This window comes from Tupaia chinensis, unplaced genomic scaffold, assembly GCF_000334495.1.
Source record: "Tupaia chinensis unplaced genomic scaffold, TupChi_1.0 Scaffold139767_1, whole genome shotgun sequence".
Taxonomy (NCBI): domain Eukaryota; kingdom Metazoa; phylum Chordata; class Mammalia; order Scandentia; family Tupaiidae; genus Tupaia; species Tupaia belangeri.
The window spans coordinates 3162676-3183109 of record NW_006199647.1 but is presented as its reverse complement, the minus strand read 5'-3'; the positions used below and the strand labels follow the sequence as shown (position 1 = coordinate 3183109).

The 20434-nt window shown below is 51.1% G+C and overlaps 1 protein-coding gene across 30 annotated transcripts in view; it reads right to left on the bottom strand.

The window, feature by feature from the left end:
* The window catches only part of ANK2 (ankyrin 2), a 333322-nt gene that overhangs the window by 207086 nt on the left and 105802 nt on the right, over positions 1–20434 (bottom strand). For 21 of the 30 annotated variants that reach the window (XM_014593148.2, XM_027765834.1, XM_027765846.1 and 18 more), the window contains exon 1: positions 20249–20377. The exons of the other annotated variants lie outside the window; for them this stretch is intronic. In XM_014593148.2, coding sequence (XP_014448634.2) covers positions 20249–20377 — 129 coding nt within the window. Of the gene's footprint in view, positions 1–20248; positions 20378–20434 lie in introns of those variants that run through there. 30 annotated transcript variants of the gene reach the window in all.

Sequence of the window (20434 nt, the reverse complement as noted above, 5' to 3'; positions counted from 1 at the left end):
AGGGAACCCAGGAAATGCCCATCAAGGGAAAAACGAACATCTAGTGCAGGCCAGCCCGGAGCAATGAGCACCTCAACATGATGGGCCGTGATCGCCAAGCCCCACGTGCTAAACACCAGTCCCTGACCGCCAGGCCCCATGTGCTAAAGACCAGACCCCGACTGCCAAGCCCCATGCACTAAACGCCAGTCCCTCACCGCCAAGCCCCATGCGCTAAAGGCCAGTCCCTGGTCATCAAGCCCCATGCACTAAACACCAGACCCTGACCACCAGGTCCCATGCGCTAAACACCAGACCCTGACCGCCAGGCCCCATGCGCTAAACACCAGACCAAGCAAGGTCACCACCACACTGTACTCGTGTCCCTGACTGATTGCAAGATATGCTGCTCTCTCCTATTTATTCCCATTTTGTAATTTACTATAAATTGGACTCACTGGAGAGAGAGAGAGATAGGGAGGGAAGGAGCGAAGAGGAGAGGAAGAGAGAGAGAAGTGAGGATTCACACCCTGGGGGCATGGCCACACTGCCATCCCTGCCCCTCTGGTCTCCTGTCGGATCTTGGGCAGACACACACCTGCATTCTCCAGCCCTTCCTCTGCTGGGTCCAGGACTCGAACTGCATAGTTGGCAAAGTGAGACCCAGATGCCACAACCACCGGGCCACTGGCCAGCCTGGCACTGTCTTTAAAAACCACATGTCGGGTGCGTTTAATCAAGGACAGCTGCCTTATAACTTGGAAGAGCAGACTGCCAAACTTAGGGTACCGAAACTAATCTGAACTTTATTGTCCTGTTGACAACTCATTTGGGTTCTGTTTCAAGACTGCTATAGAGCGTCTTCAAATATAAAGAGTTATGATTTGTAATCCTTCATCTATTATTCATGCTGGGATAAATATTCGGACGATACATCATTTTTTAATTTTTGTTTTTATAATTTGCTACAGGGCATACATAGTCACCAGAGAGAGAGAGAGAAAGTGAGAAAGCAAGCAGCCAGCTCTGGGACTCAAACCATAGTTGGCCACGTGAGAGTCCAGCGCCTCAACCACCACGCCACCTCCCGGCCCTGGTATACCGTTTTCCTCTCTGGAAAATAGAAGACTTATTTTTAAGTTTTCAATTATGCCCTACTTTTGGGAATAGATTCATGTATAGGCAATCAAAAACTCTAGAAAACAATTATTAAAAAATATTATAAAACCAAGATTATGCATTTAGTCTTCTAAAAGTATGTCACCATGGTCTGCTGTCAGTGGTGGTTTGGACTTCCGTTGCCATCTGTCTAATAATAAACTGTAGCAAACACATGTTCACGCTGAGTGTGTGTGTTTAATCTTTACAGTCAGAGTGTATAAATTTCGCTATGAGGTCAACACGATGTATCTGCTTTCTACAAAGATGCCGAAAGGAAGAGAGAAGGAAGGGAAGACAGGGACAGGGGAGGGAGGGAGAGGAACATGACGTGACAGGAAGAGGCAGAGGCAGACGGCAGCAGGGCAGGGGCTGGGCCCCCACGGGCAGGCTCCAGTTTGCACTAGGGCCTCCCCGTGACAGCGGGCACCTTGCCATCATCCCCAGGGGCTGGGCCCCCACGGGCAGGCTCCAGTTTGCACCCAGGGCCTCCCCGTGACAGCGGGCACCGTGCTGTCATCCCGGCTAAGCTGGGGCTGGGCAGTGTGGGGACTGCTGGGGGAGCCGGGGTGTGTGTGTCTCCTGAGGAATGAATAAACAAACTGTAGGTCTACTGGGGGTACAGCGCTCGACTCCCACATGGCCAACCACAGTCTGAATCCCAGACCTGGTGGCTTCAAACACACCGGGCACGTGTGCGTGCGTGCCCAAAATCCCGCCAGGAGCATGGAGAAACGATTATGGCCATCCCCCGAGGGGTGATTTTTCACTTTCTCTCTCTCTCTCTCTCTCTCTCTCTCTCTCTCTGGTGAGTTTAAGTGCCATATAGGGGAAAAATTAAAAAACTAAAAAAGGTAGTTAAGGGTTTCTTCTCTGCTGAAGAGCAGTCGATATCAAACGTGCTGGTCCCTCGCAGTGGGTAAAGCAGCTCTGCCCTATGCCAGCGCCCTCGAGCCCACGCCTGGCCCAGCCTCCCCTGCCTCGGTCACCAGCTGCCCTCCACAGCCCGCTGCCCACCCGACATCCTGGCTGTCGCTCCCCCACACCCCGCGCTGCGGAGGCCCCTGCTCTCTGTCCTGGCTGTGACAAGCCACTCACTCCAGGCCCAACTATGGGACTGCACCCATTCCACTGTGCTCTGACCCCGGCCACACCCCACCTGGAACCAGAGGGTCTCTGCAAAGTGCACGCCTGTTCAGGGCACGCCTGGGTGCGGACAGAAGGCCAGACTAGCGTGGCATTCGGGGCTCCCCGGGTCTCCACTCCCTTTGCCTCTGCAACTCCTCCTGGAGTTTCCTTAATAACTAACTGCCCCCAGATTTACCAGGTCCTCATGGAAGCTCCTACTGGTCCACAGGACATGGCCGGCTCCTCCCCAGACAACGGGCTCTGTCCTGCTCCCACGGCCTGTGGACAGCCTTGCCCGTGGCTAATGACCGAATACAGGAACGAAGGACTCTCCCTTCACACAGTTAAACTACTATCGGTTTCTACAAATGTTTATTTCATTCATCCATCAACATTTAACCAGCACCACACCCCACGCCCAAACTCAACACTCGAGTAAAAGAGATGGAAGTGTTGCTGCTGAGGACCGGAGGTGCCACAGTGAGTCCCTGGGGATGGCGGGATGGTGGCCTGGTGGCCACGGCCCACACACCACCCTCCTGCTGTGCTCACGTCACTGCCTGCTGGGTCCCGTCCGAGGGCTCCTCAGGTGTTTGGGCGTGGGATGGGCCAGTCGCAGCATCTATCGGTAACTGTCTAAATATGAGGAAGAAAAGGAGGAAGCAAACGGCCACAAGAGCCAGCAACCAGAACACAGGCCACCGGGGGGTGGCCACCAGCCACACTTGGTCAGCTCATGACTCGTACAGAGGCAGATGGAAGACACAGAGAGTAACCGTGGCCAGCGCCTGAAAAATGTGGCCATCGTTCTCCAGGGGTTGCAACATGTTAGTCTCACACCCACGTGCCCACACAGCCCCACGCACCACTCATGGCTGGGCCTCCTGGCCTCTCGGGTATCAGCACCCTCCCCCCGCGAACTCTGCTGTGATCTGTCACGTTGACTCCTTTTTCCCACTACAGACTGTCGCTGGCCTGTCGCTACCCCAGCCACCGCCTCCGTGTGGCCACTGGCTGCTCTGACCACCTTGCCCTGACCTCGCGCCCCTCCCCACCCTTTTTTTATGTGTATCTTTCTTTCTTTCCTTTTTTAAAAATTTGCCAGAGGGTGTATGCACTCATCAGAGAGAGAAAGAGAGGGGGCACAGAGGGGGAGAAAGAGCCCCAACGGCGGGTCTGGCCACAACCCTTTTCCTCAGCCCTCCCTCCTTTCAAGAATGCGGGCACACACAGCTGACATGTTCTTCAAGCCGCCGGATCCATGACTCAAACCACGTGGAACGTGGCTCCCTAAACTGCTGCTCTGTATGGACTTGCTGGGTTGTCATAAATGTCATGACGTGTTTTCCTATGCAAAAACACATCATGGCTCTTCCAACAGCCCAATTTCCCTAACATGTCTTATCTTCAATGCAAATGATAACCTTTCATAGATAACAACCAATAATATGAGGGGGCTTCCCAAGTTTATGGAAAACTGAATGAAGGTATAAGTTTACCTTACAGCACAAACATGTTAAACCCAACAGTTTCTTTATAATACATATTTTTAATAAAATGTCTGAAGACCACTTGTGCAATAAATTTATAAATGCAAAAACAGCTCCCAGCTGCCAACCTACGTAAGTGCTCACAGGGAGGTGAGCCTCTCCACATGGCCACCATCAGCAGCAGTGGAGCACCTGTGTCCGCCACTGTCAGACACAGGGACTTGGACACAGCTGAGGCACTTCAGGAGGGTGTGTGTTCTGAGAAAGGCCTATGCAGGCAGCTCCTGGCTGAGCAAACATCGCAGCGTGCACCTCCACAACCTGGGCAGTGTGCCTGCCCTATCTAAGCATCATGGGATAGCCACGTGCTCCCCGTGGGACCAAGGCCACGTGGGCAGATGCTGGTGACCGATGACGCAGCGCAGCACTGCACCCTCATACCGCACTGTGCCCTGAGGACATGAGCTCCAGAAGCAGCCACTCTGGCTTTCTTTCTGTGACGCTGTGATGTTTCAGGTTGAAGTTTCCAATGGCTCACCTGCTATGGCTGGGATGGTGATTTCTGACTGTGTTCTGATAGCTCAGATGATATGGCAAGGGTCTAAATAGCTTTTGTCAAGTTTTACTCAACACGGAGGCCGTGTTCTACGTAGTTGACCTTTACTATCATGTCAACTTAATTTTACCCTAGATTCCTCCTAAAATAGAATCATCAATAAAAGTCCATGTAGCTTCCATTAACTGCTGACATTTTAAAATTCAATTTCACTAAAATATGTTCTTCCTATTTTAATAGCAATCAATTTCAGCTGATCGGGGTCGAATGTCAGAACCCACCTCTGACTCCCAGTCTCCCGGTCCCCGGCCTGGAGCCGCATGCAGCCCGGCCCGCTGCTCTCCCACATTGCACCTCAGGCATGGCTCTCTCCGTGGAGGAGGGCCCTAAGCTGCTGACCGCGCCGGGCAGAGCAGACGGGGCACCAGACCACGGTCTCTGCCGTCCACCTTCGCTGTGTACTCAGGGTACCTTGGGAGCCAGCCACCCGTGGGCTTCCTGTTCTGTCCGTGGCTCTCTCTGGGTTGTAGTGGGAAAATCTCAGAGTCATTTCCAACCTCAGTTTGACACACTGACTCTCAACTACCTGGCCCTTCGATATGACAGGTGGGGGACCCCTTCACACCAACTGCACTCTCACAAGAAACCCACGGAGGCACACCGGACTCATACTCCACCACGACGCCAGAGCCTGCCCTCTGCCCATCTCTGCAGGGCACTGACACGGCAGGAGGGTCCATGTGTCTTGGTGACGCCGACTCACCCCAGCTGTTCCGGAGCATCACAGCATCAGTCAGAAGTTTGGACACAAGTCGGTGAGCCTTCCCTTCCCTTCCTAAACCACACTTTTTCCACCTGACGGACGGGAGAGACAACCATCCACCAGGTGAGCGGCTGAGACTAACAGGCAGCATTAGAAGCTTGGGTGTCCCCGCGCACGGCTCGGACGTGAGCTGTGCTGACGCGCACCCGCGGTTGCCCTAGGGAACCACTATGCCACGTGTCACATACTTAGCCCTACAGCTTAACTTCAAAGTCACAGAATCAGGTGTTGTGACAAGGGAGCAGGTCGGCACAGCTTAGAAAAAAGATGCAGACTTTGGAGTCTGACATCTGGGGTCTAGCTGTCCCCTGAAGTGTTTGTTTTTCATGGGATTTTAGAGAAAATGAGTTAATCCTCCCAAGCTTCTACTTCCTGGTCTAAAAAATGAGTTAAAAACATCTTAACTCACTGAGGAATTAGATGAGACCATGAATCACTGCACAAGCCCAGTGCAGGTCTGTGTTCCCCTCTGCAGCCGCCCCCGGGCCAGGCGGCCACCTGCCAGCATTCGATCCCAGCTCAGGAGCAGTCTGAGCTGCTCACACGCCTGGCCCAGCTCACAGGTCAGTCACCGCAGAAAACGCAGTTCCTCCTGCTCCACACAGCCCTCGGAGGTCATCTGTATCCAGGGCCACCGTCTGTCCCCAAAGCAGAACCTCTGCTCCCTCTTCCTGAACGCCCCCTGTGGTTGAGCCTGCATGACCAACACCCTATGGCCTCCCTCTGGCTGGAGGCCTTCCAAAAGGAGGCTGATGAGCAGTTCAACTACCGTGGTCCGTTCGTCAGGATGTTCTCCCCCAATACTGACCGGGGACGGTCCCCAGACCCACCTCCGCGGTGGTGGTATGCACATCAAGATCAGAGACTAAGGCCCTCTTCATTCATGGCTGCTAGAACCCCCTGCTGTATCTCCTTCCCAGAGTGGAAACCCCAAACCCCAAGACTGCGGACAGAGCAGCACATGACACCACATCAGGGCACGTCAGGACAGCCCGTCCCACCCACTCACAGGCTTAAGGCCAGAGCCCACGACTCCTGTCTGCCCAGGGCTGCATCTGGCTGAGAAAACAACCCCAAAAATGAGAATAATGTGCGAGTGACACTAGATTTCATTAGACGCACAAACATCTGGATCATCAGTATTCCACAAGGCAAAGAGACTCCTCAGGGCATTGACAACCTACTGCATGAAATCCTTAACAAAACTTCCCAAACCTAGAGAGGCACTCAAACATCAAGACCAAGAAAGACAAAGGAGCCCACGTCGCATCCACCCAAGAAGATCTTCCCAGGCACATCACAGCCAGACTGACCAAAACACAGACAGAGACAAGAAGATACTAAGATTGGGAAGAGAAAAACGTCAAGTTACTTTCAAAGGCTATCCCACCAGGCTAACGTTGGACCCCTCGTCAGAAACAATGCACGCAAGGAAAGAAAGAGTGGGAACACATAGTCGAAGTGTTAAGTAAAAAACAACTTCAACCAAAAATACTATATCCAGCAAGATTATCCTTCATATGGGAAGAAAAGATAAAAAACATTCTCAGTAAACAAACGCAGAAAGAATTTACCAAGACCAGACCATCTCTTCGAGAAGTTCTCAAGAGTGCGCTATGCCAGGAAAACTAAGACGGGCAGACAAATACGAGAACGAAAAATGACCAAGAGAAAGGCCAACTTAATGGTAGGGACAAGTTCTGAAATATCAACAGTAATGTTGACTGTTACAGAAAGGTCAGACTGTGGTGGGCAGCCAGTCGTGAGCGGGCAGCCCTAAGAGAAGCGAAAGGCTCACCCAGCCCCGGGCGCCAGGAGGGCGGGGCCATTTGCCATCTTCCTTCCGTGGGGCCTGAGGGAAGCACACAGGGATGATTCGTAGATTTTTCTCTTATCAAAAAGACCCAAACAAGCATTTTGGTCAACACCCTAATTCCCATGAGGGCGATGGACTAATTGGGCAATCTAATCAGGGCAGCCTGGCTCGCATCGGGCATATGTGATTAGGTGATCAAGTTCCTCATTCTTTGCCTGTGAGGAAGGTGCGCAGGTGCAGGAGAAAAACATATGGATTCAAATTCAAAGGAAAAACATAGGCAGCGTAAGGGCCTCCCACTAATGAATATTCACGACCTCTAGTAATAACATAACGGGTAACTAGTACCAAGCGCAGTTGCCACCTGGCAATCTGCCCGCCCAGGAGCCTTTTGGGTGTACTTCCTTCCTTTTCTTTCCTTTCTTTCCTATTAAATCTTCTTTTCTACCTACTTCATTCGTGGTTGCGGTTTCATTTTGCGCCTAGGGATAGATCTCTAATTTTAGTGATCTGGACCCAAAGAACCAAGGATTTCACGACGCAGCTCGACACTTTCCCATCCGTTAACAAGACCATGGTAACATTGAAAATTCAACAAAACAGAGATTACATGAGACTGAATTGGTGAAATAGAATTCTAGGACTTTTCTAAAACACTCCTAATTTTCTTCCATGCTTTGTCTTCCAAACTTAAGGATTTTTCTTTTGAGTTGTTGATAGGTTCAGCAATTTGTTAAAAAAAATTTTTTAAGAATTATTTTATTCATCCAGTCTTTTTCATTTGACCAGAGAAAGACACAGAGAGAAGGAAAGTGAGAAAGCAATCCACCAGGTCTGGGACTCAAACTGTGGTTGACCATGTGGGAGTGTCCAGAGCATTAACCACCATGACACCTGCTTGCCTCCCCCAAAAAAGAATGTTTTTAGTTGAAAAATAAACTTTTCTCCCTTCCTGACTCCTTTGCAACTGGAAAATTTTTGTGAGCATTCTTTTTTTGTGACAGAATGGTTATTTGTATAAGTTCAATAACACGATAGCGTTTGCTGCCTTGCATGAGAAACTGAATTCACATGGGGCTTTTGCAAATAACAGACCAAACTGAGATCAACCTCTTTTCTTTTCTTTTCTTTCTTTTTTTCAAATAAGATAGTTTATACTTCTTTTTAGTAAAAGCAGGAACTGAGAGGGAAAAAAGTTTCAGAAGAAAATTAAAGTACACTTGTCACTAGATTCTAGCTTTGGCCTACTTTTAGTTTAAGATCTTTTGTGAATCGATAAAATGTGAAAAACAAAAAAAAAAGTGTAGTATGAAAGGGAGAGAGGGGGAAAGGGAAGGAAAAAACTGGTGAAAGTGTGCTTGACAAAAAATGAAAAGCTATTTGCTAATGATAATGTATATAGCAATATATTTGTCTTTTTTTTTTTTGGAGAGGTTTTTGCTATACGGCGCATGCACATGCCAGAAAGACAGAGAGAGACAGAGACAGAAAGTGAGAAATCATCCCCCAGGGGGGATGGCCACGCCGCAATCCCTTCTCCTCCTCTTGGGATCTTGGCCATGCACGCACACGCGCCCAGCGTGAGTTTAAGCCACCAGATCAGGGACTCGAACCGCGGTCAACTACATGGGAGTCCAGCGACATAGCCATTATGCCAACTGCTGGTCCCTCTTGACTGACATGCATGGTATTTGTGTGCTGGAAAAAGAAATGTATGCTGTAAACGTGAAAAAAAAATTTAAACAATGATTAAGCTCTGCGGAACTGAAGGGTAGGTGCAAAAACACAGTAACGGGGCTGAGAACCGGCAGGGTCTTTGCCACAGCCCAAGCAATGGTGGCGTGACATGGGAAGAACAGAGGCCATCACACACACAGCACTCTGGTCACGTTGCCCAGGACCTCAGGGCACCAGCTGCTCTGGGCACAATGGCCTCGTCTGGCACCCTAAAACCCCAAGTGCGTGGGCTCTGGGGAGCACCCCAGCCCTGGGGGAGGCCCGTCCGGTGGCCACCCCGCCGCTGAGAACAGGAGACACGTGTGCAGCATGCACAAAGCTGGCGTGGGACTGCTCAGGGGCCGGTGCTCACGTGCGTGTCAGCGCGACACATGGGTGACAGCCGGGAACACATGCGTTTTACACATCCAGGTGTTACACCAAGCGTTTTGAGGTGGACAAGTGAAACATTAAACAGAGAGGAAATGGAAGATCTTCACCAAGTTGGGGCACGCCGAGGCAACGTTAACTAAAACGAGAGTTGCAGTGCATTTGTAGGGCTGAGGGGCCGTCAGCTGTGGGGTCTTGGGCCCAAATTCAGCTGCCAGCTTACTAGCAAACGCCACACGGAAAATAAGAGATAGTTAGTGTTCATGGCCAAGTCCAAAACTGAGAAAGGAGGCCTCAGTTATACACTGTTGCAACAGAAATGGAAAACACATGTCTTAGGGATACCTGAACAGATTCATGGCCTGTCTAGTTACAAAAGGGCGTGGGAGAGCCGCCACCTCTCTTTTCTGTCCCATTATTTGGCTATCTAAGTAGCTCAGATGAAATAAAATTACAATTTTGTAAGCCAGGAGGGAGATGAAAAGCAACGAACAGCTCTTAGTTGCAATTGTTACTTTACACATCTTATATCAAATACCATGAGCAAATAAAAAATCCTCTTTCATGCATCGCTCCCCCCATCTTTTAAATTACTGAAAGGATTCAAAGAGGAGCCAGTAATAAAGTATACAGCAAGAAGGGCCTTGCATCAGTTCCCATGCCACCGCTCAAGAGGGCAACGGCAGAACAGTGCGGACACATGAGTAGTGAAGGCCACCTTCGGTACCTGAGAATAGCGCTATCATAAACTACTTTTCTGATCATTTTGATTATATCACTTGATATACAGAAGTTCTTTGTATGTACATAAGTTTTACAAATCTATGTAAAACTTGCAGACATACGAAAAACACAAAAAAACTGTTCTGCATTTATAATTTCATTATATCTTTAAACCTCTAAAAACGGCAATTTTATCACAATCTCTTTTTATGAATATCCTTGGACGTTCAGAGAGAGCAAAACTCGTTCCAAACTACACAGGGCACTGTCTGCCGAGTGCCTCTACGGTGACTCGGACACAGCTGGCTAAGGCTTCATTGGTGCCTATAGTTAAAAGGACTCACCAATAAACCTTCTGATAGATTGCTGCTCGCCTTAATACGACAGTTATTATAATGACATATTTCTTATAGGTTTAACTGCAATACTACGCTTAGAAAAATCTTCCCCTTCTCCCCCACTTATTCACGTATTCGGTTATTTCTCTCTATCAGCACGGGCTAGTTAGAAATCATTGTTTCATTATTTATCTTGTTGCTCAAGTCTTTCTGAGCACTTCCTTACTGAATCAGTCAAAATGTTCTCAGTTCCTTCTACTGGAAAATGGCATTTAGAAACTAAGCTCTAGGCTAAGTGTGCACACTGCCACCGAGGTGCCACTGAGGTGCCACTGAGGTGCCACGGAGGTGCCACTGCTCCTGGCCCTTCTAGGGGAGCGGGGCTGGGGCAGACACACTCACACACCACACACACACCACAGCCCACACACACCGCACTCACACCCCACACACACCACACCCACACTCACACACACCACACCCCACACTCACACCCCACACACACACTCACACACCACACCCATGCCACAGCCCATACACACCACACACACACACCACACACACACACACACCACACTCACACACACACCCGCGCCCACACTCCCCACACACACCACACCCACACTCACACACACCACACCCCACACTCACACCCCACACACACACTCACACACCACACCCATGCCACAGCCCACACACACCACACACACACACCACACTCACACACACATCCACGCCCACACTCCACACACCACACCACATTCACACCACACCCCACACTCACACACACCACATTCCTCACACACACCACACCCCCACACACCACACTCACACACCACACCCCACACTCACACACACCATACCCCCACACACCACACTCACACATACACCCACACTCACACACACCACATCCATGCCCACACCCCTCACACACACCACACTCACACACACCACACCCATGCCACAGCCCACACACACCACACTCACACCACAATCACACATACCACACTCATAGACCACACCCAAACCTACCACATCCCACAAACCTCACACTTACACACCACACTCGCACCACGCTGCACTCACACGCACCCACACACCACACTCGCACCTGTCTCTCTTCACAGAAGTGGCACCGCCGTCCCCGCAGCCACTTGGTTCTCCGTGTAATGCCCAGAAAGCGGCACCACCACGGGGCTACCCTCAGCCACCACTTCATCCGCCAGGTAAGGCCAGCCAGGAAAACGTGTGTCTCGCATACAGACACGCTCATGCCACGCTCACGCACAGTCCGAACGACATCGAACCCGTGTCACCGGCGTGTCACCCCTCAGACAGGCATGTCCTTTCTGGGGCCAGTGTCAGAGCAAAGACTGAGATGAAATGAAGAAAACCTAGAAAACGGGTGAGAGCCCACCAAACCGGCTCTGTCTCTTGTGATGACGGGAAGCAGAGACAACTGGAAATGTGGCCATCTAAGGACAGCCACCTGGCAGACAGGCACAGCCCTCACTGTCCACAGATGCAGTCGGCGTCCACCCGTGCTCGCCCGAGGTCGATGAGGGCACTGAATCCATCTCAAGTCCAACTGGCCCTGGTGGGCTGTCAGAAGTTTCCAGTGGCCAGACAGTGGCCGTTAAGGTGACTGGATCCCACGTGGCCGACTGCACTGAGCCCCAGACCCAGCAGCTGGCAGGAACACACCAGGCACGTGTGCGCAAAACCCTGAGAGGAGGTGGAGCAGAGGGATGGCAGCGTGGTCCCTCCTGGGGGAGCGCTTTCTCACTTTTCCTCTCTTCCTCTTGAAAAAATAGAAATAAAAAAGAAGTATCTGATAACTTCGTATAAACACCACTAATCAGACTAGAAAACAGCTTTCTGGTGTACGCCCTGCTCTTTTTAGTCTTAGACCCTTCACCACTTGCAACGCTGCAGAATGTCTTCAAGAGGTCAGCGACAAACTCGGCTTACACTAATTAGTAATACATGCAAAATAAATTCTTACTGCTCATTTAGCTGATGTTCATTTCACTTGTTCTCGAAAGAATAATAAACTTTGACATTAAACGTTTCCCTTAAAAATAGAAATTTGGAAAACCATCAATAACAGCAAACACACACAAAGAGAGGTCACTGACAGCCTCGCGTTTAGTCCCATATAAACTATAAACAAGAGTGAGAATTCGTGATTAACGGGTGTCCACACAAGACCTATAAAGCTGCGAAGTGTATGTGTGAAATAACATCATTACTCTAACCAAATAAGCCGACTCAGTCAACATCTACCGGCTGTACCCCTGCTCTCCCACGACGGCTCTGCTGCCCGCCGCGGGCCCCGGCGTCAGTGCACAGGGACGGCAGGCCACAAAGGGCAGCTCTCGGCAGTGAGCCAGACGGAAATAAGCTGTGATGGGAGCGGGCCTTTCCCGGCAGAGCCGCAAATGGAGGGAGGGGAAGGGAGGAACAGGTCCAGCTCCACATGCTACAAGGTCCTTCCCAGAATTCCATGGGGCCGAGCGGGGACCCTTCAAGGCTGCCCCAGAAGCTGGACTAGCCAAGACAAGGGTCAGAGAGCAACTGGGAAATGCTCAGACAGAGACAGAGTCAGAGAGACACGGCTCTCGAAAGTTACGGGACACTACCACGCAGAGGGGTGTCTGAGGACTCGGGGCTGCCGTCTCGGGCTGCTCCCAGTATTTTCACATCGTTTTATGCCGCTCTGAAAAGGCTCACCCCGACCACGGTCAAGTACAAGCAGCAAAGCACAGCTGTCGCCCTCGGTGGGTGTCCCAGGAGCACCGCGGCCGGCGGCTGAAGGCCGTGCGGCTGTCACCAGTGAGATCCTGAGACAGTCGCTGGGTCCTTCGAGCAACACAGCCTGTCCCAGACACGCACTGTAAACCGCAGGTCAGGGCCTTCCTCAGAGGCCTGGGTCACTCCTCACCCAGTGTGAGTTCTTGTATGAAATGCAGAGATCACTCCGCAGGTCAAGCCTCACCCCGCTGTCCCGAGCACCCGCCCCGTGGGCAGGATCAACAGGCGTGGACGGACGCACCGGTCTTGTTAAACTTCCCAAGGGCTGCCAGGCGCCTCCTAACTGCACGTGGAAACTGTTCCTCAGGGGCAACTCAGAGTCACACTCACCACTGAAAGAGAATCTGTCAATCCAGGTTCCACAGCGGAGGAGAGTGGGCTGTGGGGACACAGAGGTTCACACTAGTGTCTCCAACCCTGCCTGGAGTCAGGGAGGGAGGACAACGACAAAGAGGCACAGATAGGTCTCCTTTCCCTCCTAGCGCCCCAGGGTTCTGACTTACTTTACGTGGGATGGAGCCAGGTGCTCAACTGAGACGTGACCCAGTGGACATTTAGGGTCCTTTTCACCAGAGGGCCCACCCCAGACAGCAGATGACACCGCAAACGACCTACACAGAACTCCAAGGTCGGGAAGTCCCTTCTTGGTGCCATTCTTTACTTAAATATGTAGGCCTCTGTCACTGAGAACAAAGGTGAGCATTCTTTGTGAAGAATTTACTTTGAGAAATACAAACGAAGGGTGACATAACGGAAAAGGGCCACCAGACACGGCCTAGTGCCATCCCTCGCCTCCTCGTATTTTCATCAACTTCCGCAAGACACGCTCAGTACCCTCTATGACATCGGAATGCACTGTAACTTCCATTGTTTTTACCTAATTGATGAATAAAGTGATAAATAAAATCAAAAGTTTGATAATAAAAGTCACCAATGAATTAATTCTGAGTATTTAAAGATTGAAACACTTATATGACCCAGACCAATGTAACGAACAAGAAAAAATTACGTTGGGTTGTATATAGGATTTCAGCATTCAAAAATCAATTAAACTCATCATAGTAGCTTTTTAAAATTAAGATTTCCTTTTTTTCTAGGTTTTTGCCATTGGACACGTGTGCTCATTGGAGAGAGAGGGAAACTAAGATAAGAAATCACCCCCCAGGGGGATGACCACACCGCGATTCCTCCTCAGCCACTCTCCTCTTGGGATTTTGGGCATGCGCACACATGTGTCTGGCATGATGTTCAAGCTGCTGGGTCCGGGACTCAAACCACGGTCCCATGTGGGAGTCCAGCACCTTAACAACTACACCACCTGCTGGCCCCAAGATTTCCTTTTTCTTTCTAGTCTTCTTAGCAACTTATTTCAAGCCATATAATTGAGACTATTTTTGTCACAATCCCATTGGACGGCTGTCGCCCTAAGCTAGTATTTAGTCACCCACTCCAGGGCTGAAAGAGGCCCCTTATAATTAAAAACGACTCAGATTCGCGGTGCCCTCGGTGCTGTTAACAGTGAGAGGCACGTGGGCCGTCACGCCAGCCATGAAGAGCTGTGGACCGAGAAGGGCAAGGGGGTGGGGGCAGTGTTCAAGGGGAAAGCGCTCAGGGAAAGTCATGACCTGCAACCTCACACCTGACACACTTGCTGGACACTGGATTCACACTCGAGTGAAGAAAGCGAATGAACAAGCTGTCCAGTCTTCACGAGAAGTGGACGATGGGCGTCAGAACACAAGCCTGGGCGAGGCTCTGGACACCTCGTCTACCTCCAGTCAGCGTGGCTTCTGGAAGCCTGGCTGGGGAGTGGGAAGGGTCCGGGAAGGCGCGTAAAGATGGCGAGGTAGGTGCTAAGACGGTGACTGGAATTTTCTACGTTTGGAGAGTTCTAGATTCAGTCCATGGCGCAGGGCTGTGTCACTCTGCTGTGACTCGTACCTCAGTCACACTGCGTCTGGTCTGGTTCCCAGAAGCCTGTGCACACGACACTTCCCTCGGTGCCGCAGTGTCCAGTCAGGCTTCCCTCCGGAATCAGGAGGCTGGGCCCACCCCAAGGCTGGAGGGCGGCAGGGGTCCCCGCCTGGCCACCCTCCTCGGGCTGCCGGTCCGGGGTTCCCCTCAGACCAGGAAGGCAGCTCTGCGGCCCTCACAGTCCGCATCACTCAAGACTCTTTCTTTTTCTTTTTCTTTTTTTTTTTTGGGGTGGGGTATCTTTATTTATTTATTTATTTATTTATTTATTTATTCAGATGTGCTCACCAGAAAGAGAGAGACAGAGAGACAGAGCGAGAAATCAACCTCCCGGGGGGATGGCCACGCTGCAATCCCTTCTCCTCCAGTCTCCTCTTGGGATCTTGGGCACACATGCACACACGCCCGGTGTGAGTTTAAGCCACCAAGTCCAGAACTCAAACCGCAGTGGGCTACACGGGAATCCAGTGACATAGACATCATGCCATCTGCTGATTCCACTCACAGCTCATTCTCACAGCACGGTCAGAAGTTAAGAATACAATACTCTATCAACTTGCAAGTAAAACCCTTCCATTAGGAAAAGAGTTCTCCCGGGACCAGCAGTTAGCGTAATGGCTATGTCACTGAACTCCCACGTAGTCAACCGCAGTTCGCATCCCAGACCCAATGGCTTAAAAGTCATGCCAGGTGCGTGTGCGTGCATGCCCAAGATCCCGAGAGGAAAATGGAGGAGAAGGGATTGCAGTGTGGCCATCCTCCCTGGGGGTGATTTCTCGCTTTCTGTCTCTCTCTGTCTGTCTGGCGAGCGCATGCACCCTATAGCAAAAAAAAAAAAAAAAAACTCTCCAAAAGAAAAAAAAGGAAAAAAGTTCTCCTTACACTTTTTAAAGTCTTCATCTTGGGACTTCCCTTAACAGCGTGGTGGGAAGTCCAGTACATATACTCACCAAGTGTCAGCATCGTCAACTGAATACCCAATCTGCAAGGAGTCCCTCAAAGGTCTCCCCAAAGGAATAACCCTCACTCCTCCCGAGATGATAACTACATACATTTTAAAAGGCAAAAAAACTAGTAAGAACCTCCTTTTCTCTGTGAAATTAAGTGAAAAGGAGTTGGTAGAAGGTTTGCTTTTATTTCCTATTTAATCTCCTACAAAACTGCCCTTCAATCGAAGGAGCACAGACACAGAGTGTGAGTCCCTGACAGCACCGCAGCGAGGCGCCAGGAGCCCACTGCACACCGGCGGCAGCGAGCAGGTGCACACATCCAGTGGCCGCATTTTCAAGACACCTTATGAAATATTCTGGTGCAATGACAACAGAATCAGTCTTAAATTTATATAGTTTCTCAAGTGTGCCACTTATTTATTCTCAATTTCTTTCAGCCGTAGGGCAGCAGCTGGCGGTGAAGAAGCGGAAGCATTAATCCAGTGGCACGCGGGAGAAATCCCTTTGCCTCTTCCCCCAGTGAACTCAGGGGTCAGACCTGGGTTCAGTCTCCCCTCTGCCACATGCCAGTGGTAGGTGGTTGACCAAGTCCCGTAACGTCCTTTGTCTCAGTTTCCCTGTTTGTGGAATCCAGACAGCATCGGCCGCGCACAGAACTGCACAGGCTGCACGGCACGGCAGGAGGACGCCAGGTGGGAGCCCCGTGGCACTCGGTACATCAGAAGCGTTTTCAGGAAATATGGCCTCTGCCATTCTCATTAGCACAAATTAAGATCCTAGGAACTGCTTCTAGATGCTAGAATGAGTGTCACACTAACTGTCTTCTATGTCACACGGTTCCAGTGAGGGTAGTGGGCGTCATGAGGGCTGGAGAACAGTCTGTCCACGTCTACCGGTTTACGGGACATCCAGGGTTATCGGCCGGCAGGAGGCTCCCACGTGGCCTACTGTGGTCTGAGTCCCAGATATGGCAACTTGCTTTCACTTTTCCATTCTCTGTCTCTGTCTCTCTCTCTGGTCAAATTAAAAAATAATAATAATAAATAAAGTTTAATAAATAAATATTTTAAACATTCATGGTGATCATAAGGTTCAATGAGAAAGACCATTTAAGTACATGCTTTACTTTGTAGGATGCACTAGCTTTCTTTGAAAATGATTTATTTTTCTAAATCTAGATTTAGCTGGGCAACCGATGGAGCATGGAACAACGGCACGCTCGGTCTCCAGCAGGCCTGTCACCGAGCTGTGCGAACACTGGTACCTCGCCAGCCGCTCCTTTGGGTACCCACGTCATATACAGTCTCAGATTCTAACGTGGAAACCAGAAATCTATACATGTGAAAAATGACTTTTTAATAAGTAAATCGTTATAACGGAAACGTCCTCCTATCCCCGTAAAAAGCATGGCGGGTCAACTCTGTGTGCGCATGTGCTCAGCAGCTTGTTCCAGCTCTTGATCTTAGCCCGTCAGCTGTAAGTACTGTGCGCGGTCCACACAGGATGGGGGACAGCGCCGTGGACAGCCACACATGCTCAACGTAAGCATCAGCTCCCCAGGGGCAGTCCAGGGAAGCCTGGACACGTTCTAAGATGAAATCTGCTCATAATGAGGTTGAAACTGGGTTCCTTAGTCTACAAATAGAGTCATTTTTTAAGGTTTTTGCCATAGGCATGTGCTTGCCCGAGACAGACAGAAGGAGAGAAACCGCCCCCCACAGGGGATGGCCACGCAGCAGTCCATTCTCCAGTCTCCTCCTGGGATTTGGGGCACGCTTCCACATGCACTTGGAGTGATTTTCAAGCCACTGGGTCCAGGACTCAAACCACGGCCAGCCATGTGGGAGTCCAGTGCCTTAACTACCGCACCACCTGCTGGCCCCAACAGCCATATTTTTAAACCACACCAGACAACATGGTAGGGAGTAAGAACCAAGCACGCAATGCATTTCAAGTTTGGAAGTAAATTTAAATTGCTTTAAATGTTTCATGGACTACAAAACGACAACACAGAGGTTCTTTCAGTTAACGGCAAGCTTATACGATAAACGAAGCCCAAATACGAGGCTGTTTAATTGAATTGTTTTAATACTTGATAGTTTTACTTTGGTAAAAATCCTCACAAAATCAGTTTCCCTCCCCCTGGCTCCATACTGGATCTTCTCCGCACTGGTAGGGTCTCATCTGAACTGTTCAAATGAGCAAGTTCAGTGGCAAGGGCTTTACAGGTGGAAATGAGAATAACCCTACAGTTAATGTGTCTTCTGTGTGTTAAATAGCATCAGCAAATAGTGAGGATCACCCTTAAATTGCTTTTTGGAGAAAATGTTCTACAATGCCCCCAACAGGCGGCCATCCCTTTTCATGAACTGTCGTCCTACTCTTCTTGAGGAGCAGTAATGGTGGATGCTCCAGGACCAGATTTGAGACCTGGCTGGGAGGGGTCCACCCAGAAAGGAGCCCCGAGATAGCGCCAGGCAGAGCTGAAACCTGTGGGGCTGGGCACACCTCTGCCACACACACCACAGTGGGAACCCGGCACCGGGCGCACGGGAATGACAGAAGAGGAACACACAGACGCTGTGCACTGCCACCAGGCTCCTGCTCCCCGCCGACGTGGCACACCTGTCACGTAAGCACACCACCACCCAGCGATCTTGCCTGCCGTGCTGGGCCAGGCTGAGCGAGGCAGCCCTGGAAGCCAAGATGCTCACCACTGCCGGCCTTTCCACGCGCGATGCAGCTTCCGAGCGCTTAAGAGAAGGAAGGAAAGGCATTGAACAAGACCCGGAAGCAAGCCGGGGTGAGACCGCGGTTCCCTGGGGTGCGTGCGGCATGCCAGTCGGCCAGGCTGCCAGGTGACTGGTGCTGGTCAGCCACCCAGCCACCAGACTGGACTGTGTTTTGGAGAACAGATTAGAAAGATACAGTCACAGGGAATTGTGCTATGCAGTAACGTCCCAGGGAGAGGCCTAGAGACAGAACTGTGTGGCTATCAAGAAGGCAGGCAGTGGCCAAAACGTGTCTGTGTGGCCTGGTGGGTAAGAAAGCCCACGCGGCGGGGAACACGGCCTGGAGATGGTCAGGCAGGGGGAAACACTGAAGTCTCCCGGAAGGGGAGCGGCACAGACGCTGTCCGCAGTGCTGACCATCACCGGTTCTGCCACCCTGAACCCCGACAGCGCCCCGCAGTAGGGTCTCATCCCAGGGTGAGTCCTCAAGTGCCCACCCACACAGGAGGCAGATGACAGCCCCCAGGGAAGGGTGAACGCACACACGGGGGTCAGGGGGAGCGCCCGAGCACAGGCGACCCGTGGTCCCAGGGCGCCCTGCCCGGTCTGTCTCACCGGGTCTGTGTGAAACACCTTTCATGCTCAGCTCACCAAGGATGCCATTTATCAGCTCCTAAATTATTCAGTGACCTACTTTGTTAATTAGAGCATTTATAGAAATTATTCCCCCTTATAGATCCAGCCCACTAGCTAAACGGGTATTTCAGTTCCATCAAGTTGTAAGATTTCTATTTCACAGGAAAAAAATATATTAAGGAAAGATAGAGGTAACAATTGTAGTTTAATGTAAAGGAAATTATTTGTATTTAATTAACCTCAGGGTTCTGTTTACCTACCTGTTCAGGAAAAAATTACAAGATTAATGACACAAAACAATTCATCAGGATTTCAAAAATGCAGAGAGGCCTGCATCATGATCTTTGGGGCAGGGTCACATAGAGCAGTGTCATCCTTCAGGAGAAAAAGGCAGCAAAACCTGTGGTTTGTGGGCCAGCACGTGGCGTGGTGGCTAAGATGCTGGACTCCCACGTGGCGCACCACAGTTCGAGTCCCGACATGGGGGCTTGAACATGACGCCAGGTACAGGTGCATGCATACCCCAAATCTCAGGAGAATGGAGAAGGGACTGCAGTGTGACCACCACCACCACCCCCCGTCCCGGGACGGATTTCTCACTTCCCCTCTGTCTGTCTCTCTTGCAAGCATGGGTGCCCTATGACCAAAACCTAAAAATCAAAAGGAAAACCTGTGATTTGCTCTCCCTCGAACACACAGCCCGCCCGACTGTGCAGTGCTAAGAAACGAGAAGAGGAAACCCCTCCACCCTCCGCCCATAAATCAACCCTTCCCTCCGTTTCAGCTCCTTGGAGCGCTTGGCTCCCACGGCGAGCCAAGACGCCCAGGGACGCGGCCAAGGAGGCCCGGGGGCCCGCCCCCCGCCGCCGCAGCCACCTGCTCCGCAGCCACCTGCTCTGGCCGCAGATGCCCCGGGCTCCAGCTCCGGCGGCTGCAGACGCCGCAGGGGCGGGGTGGCGGCGGGGCGGGCGACGCGCGGCTCAGGCCGGGTTCGCCCGAGCTACACAGAAGGTGCGGACTCCTACCTTCCTTTTCCGTTCCATGCGCTCCCTGGGGGTCTTCCGTTGTTTTTTTCTCTCCCTCTCAAGATTTTTCTCCTTTTCATCCAGTTCAGCCTCGCGAACTTTTTTAATGGACGCGGCGGCGTGAGCCATGTCGGAGATGAGCGCCCACAGCTGCGGCGGGCGGTGCCCCCCCCCCCCCCCGGGGCC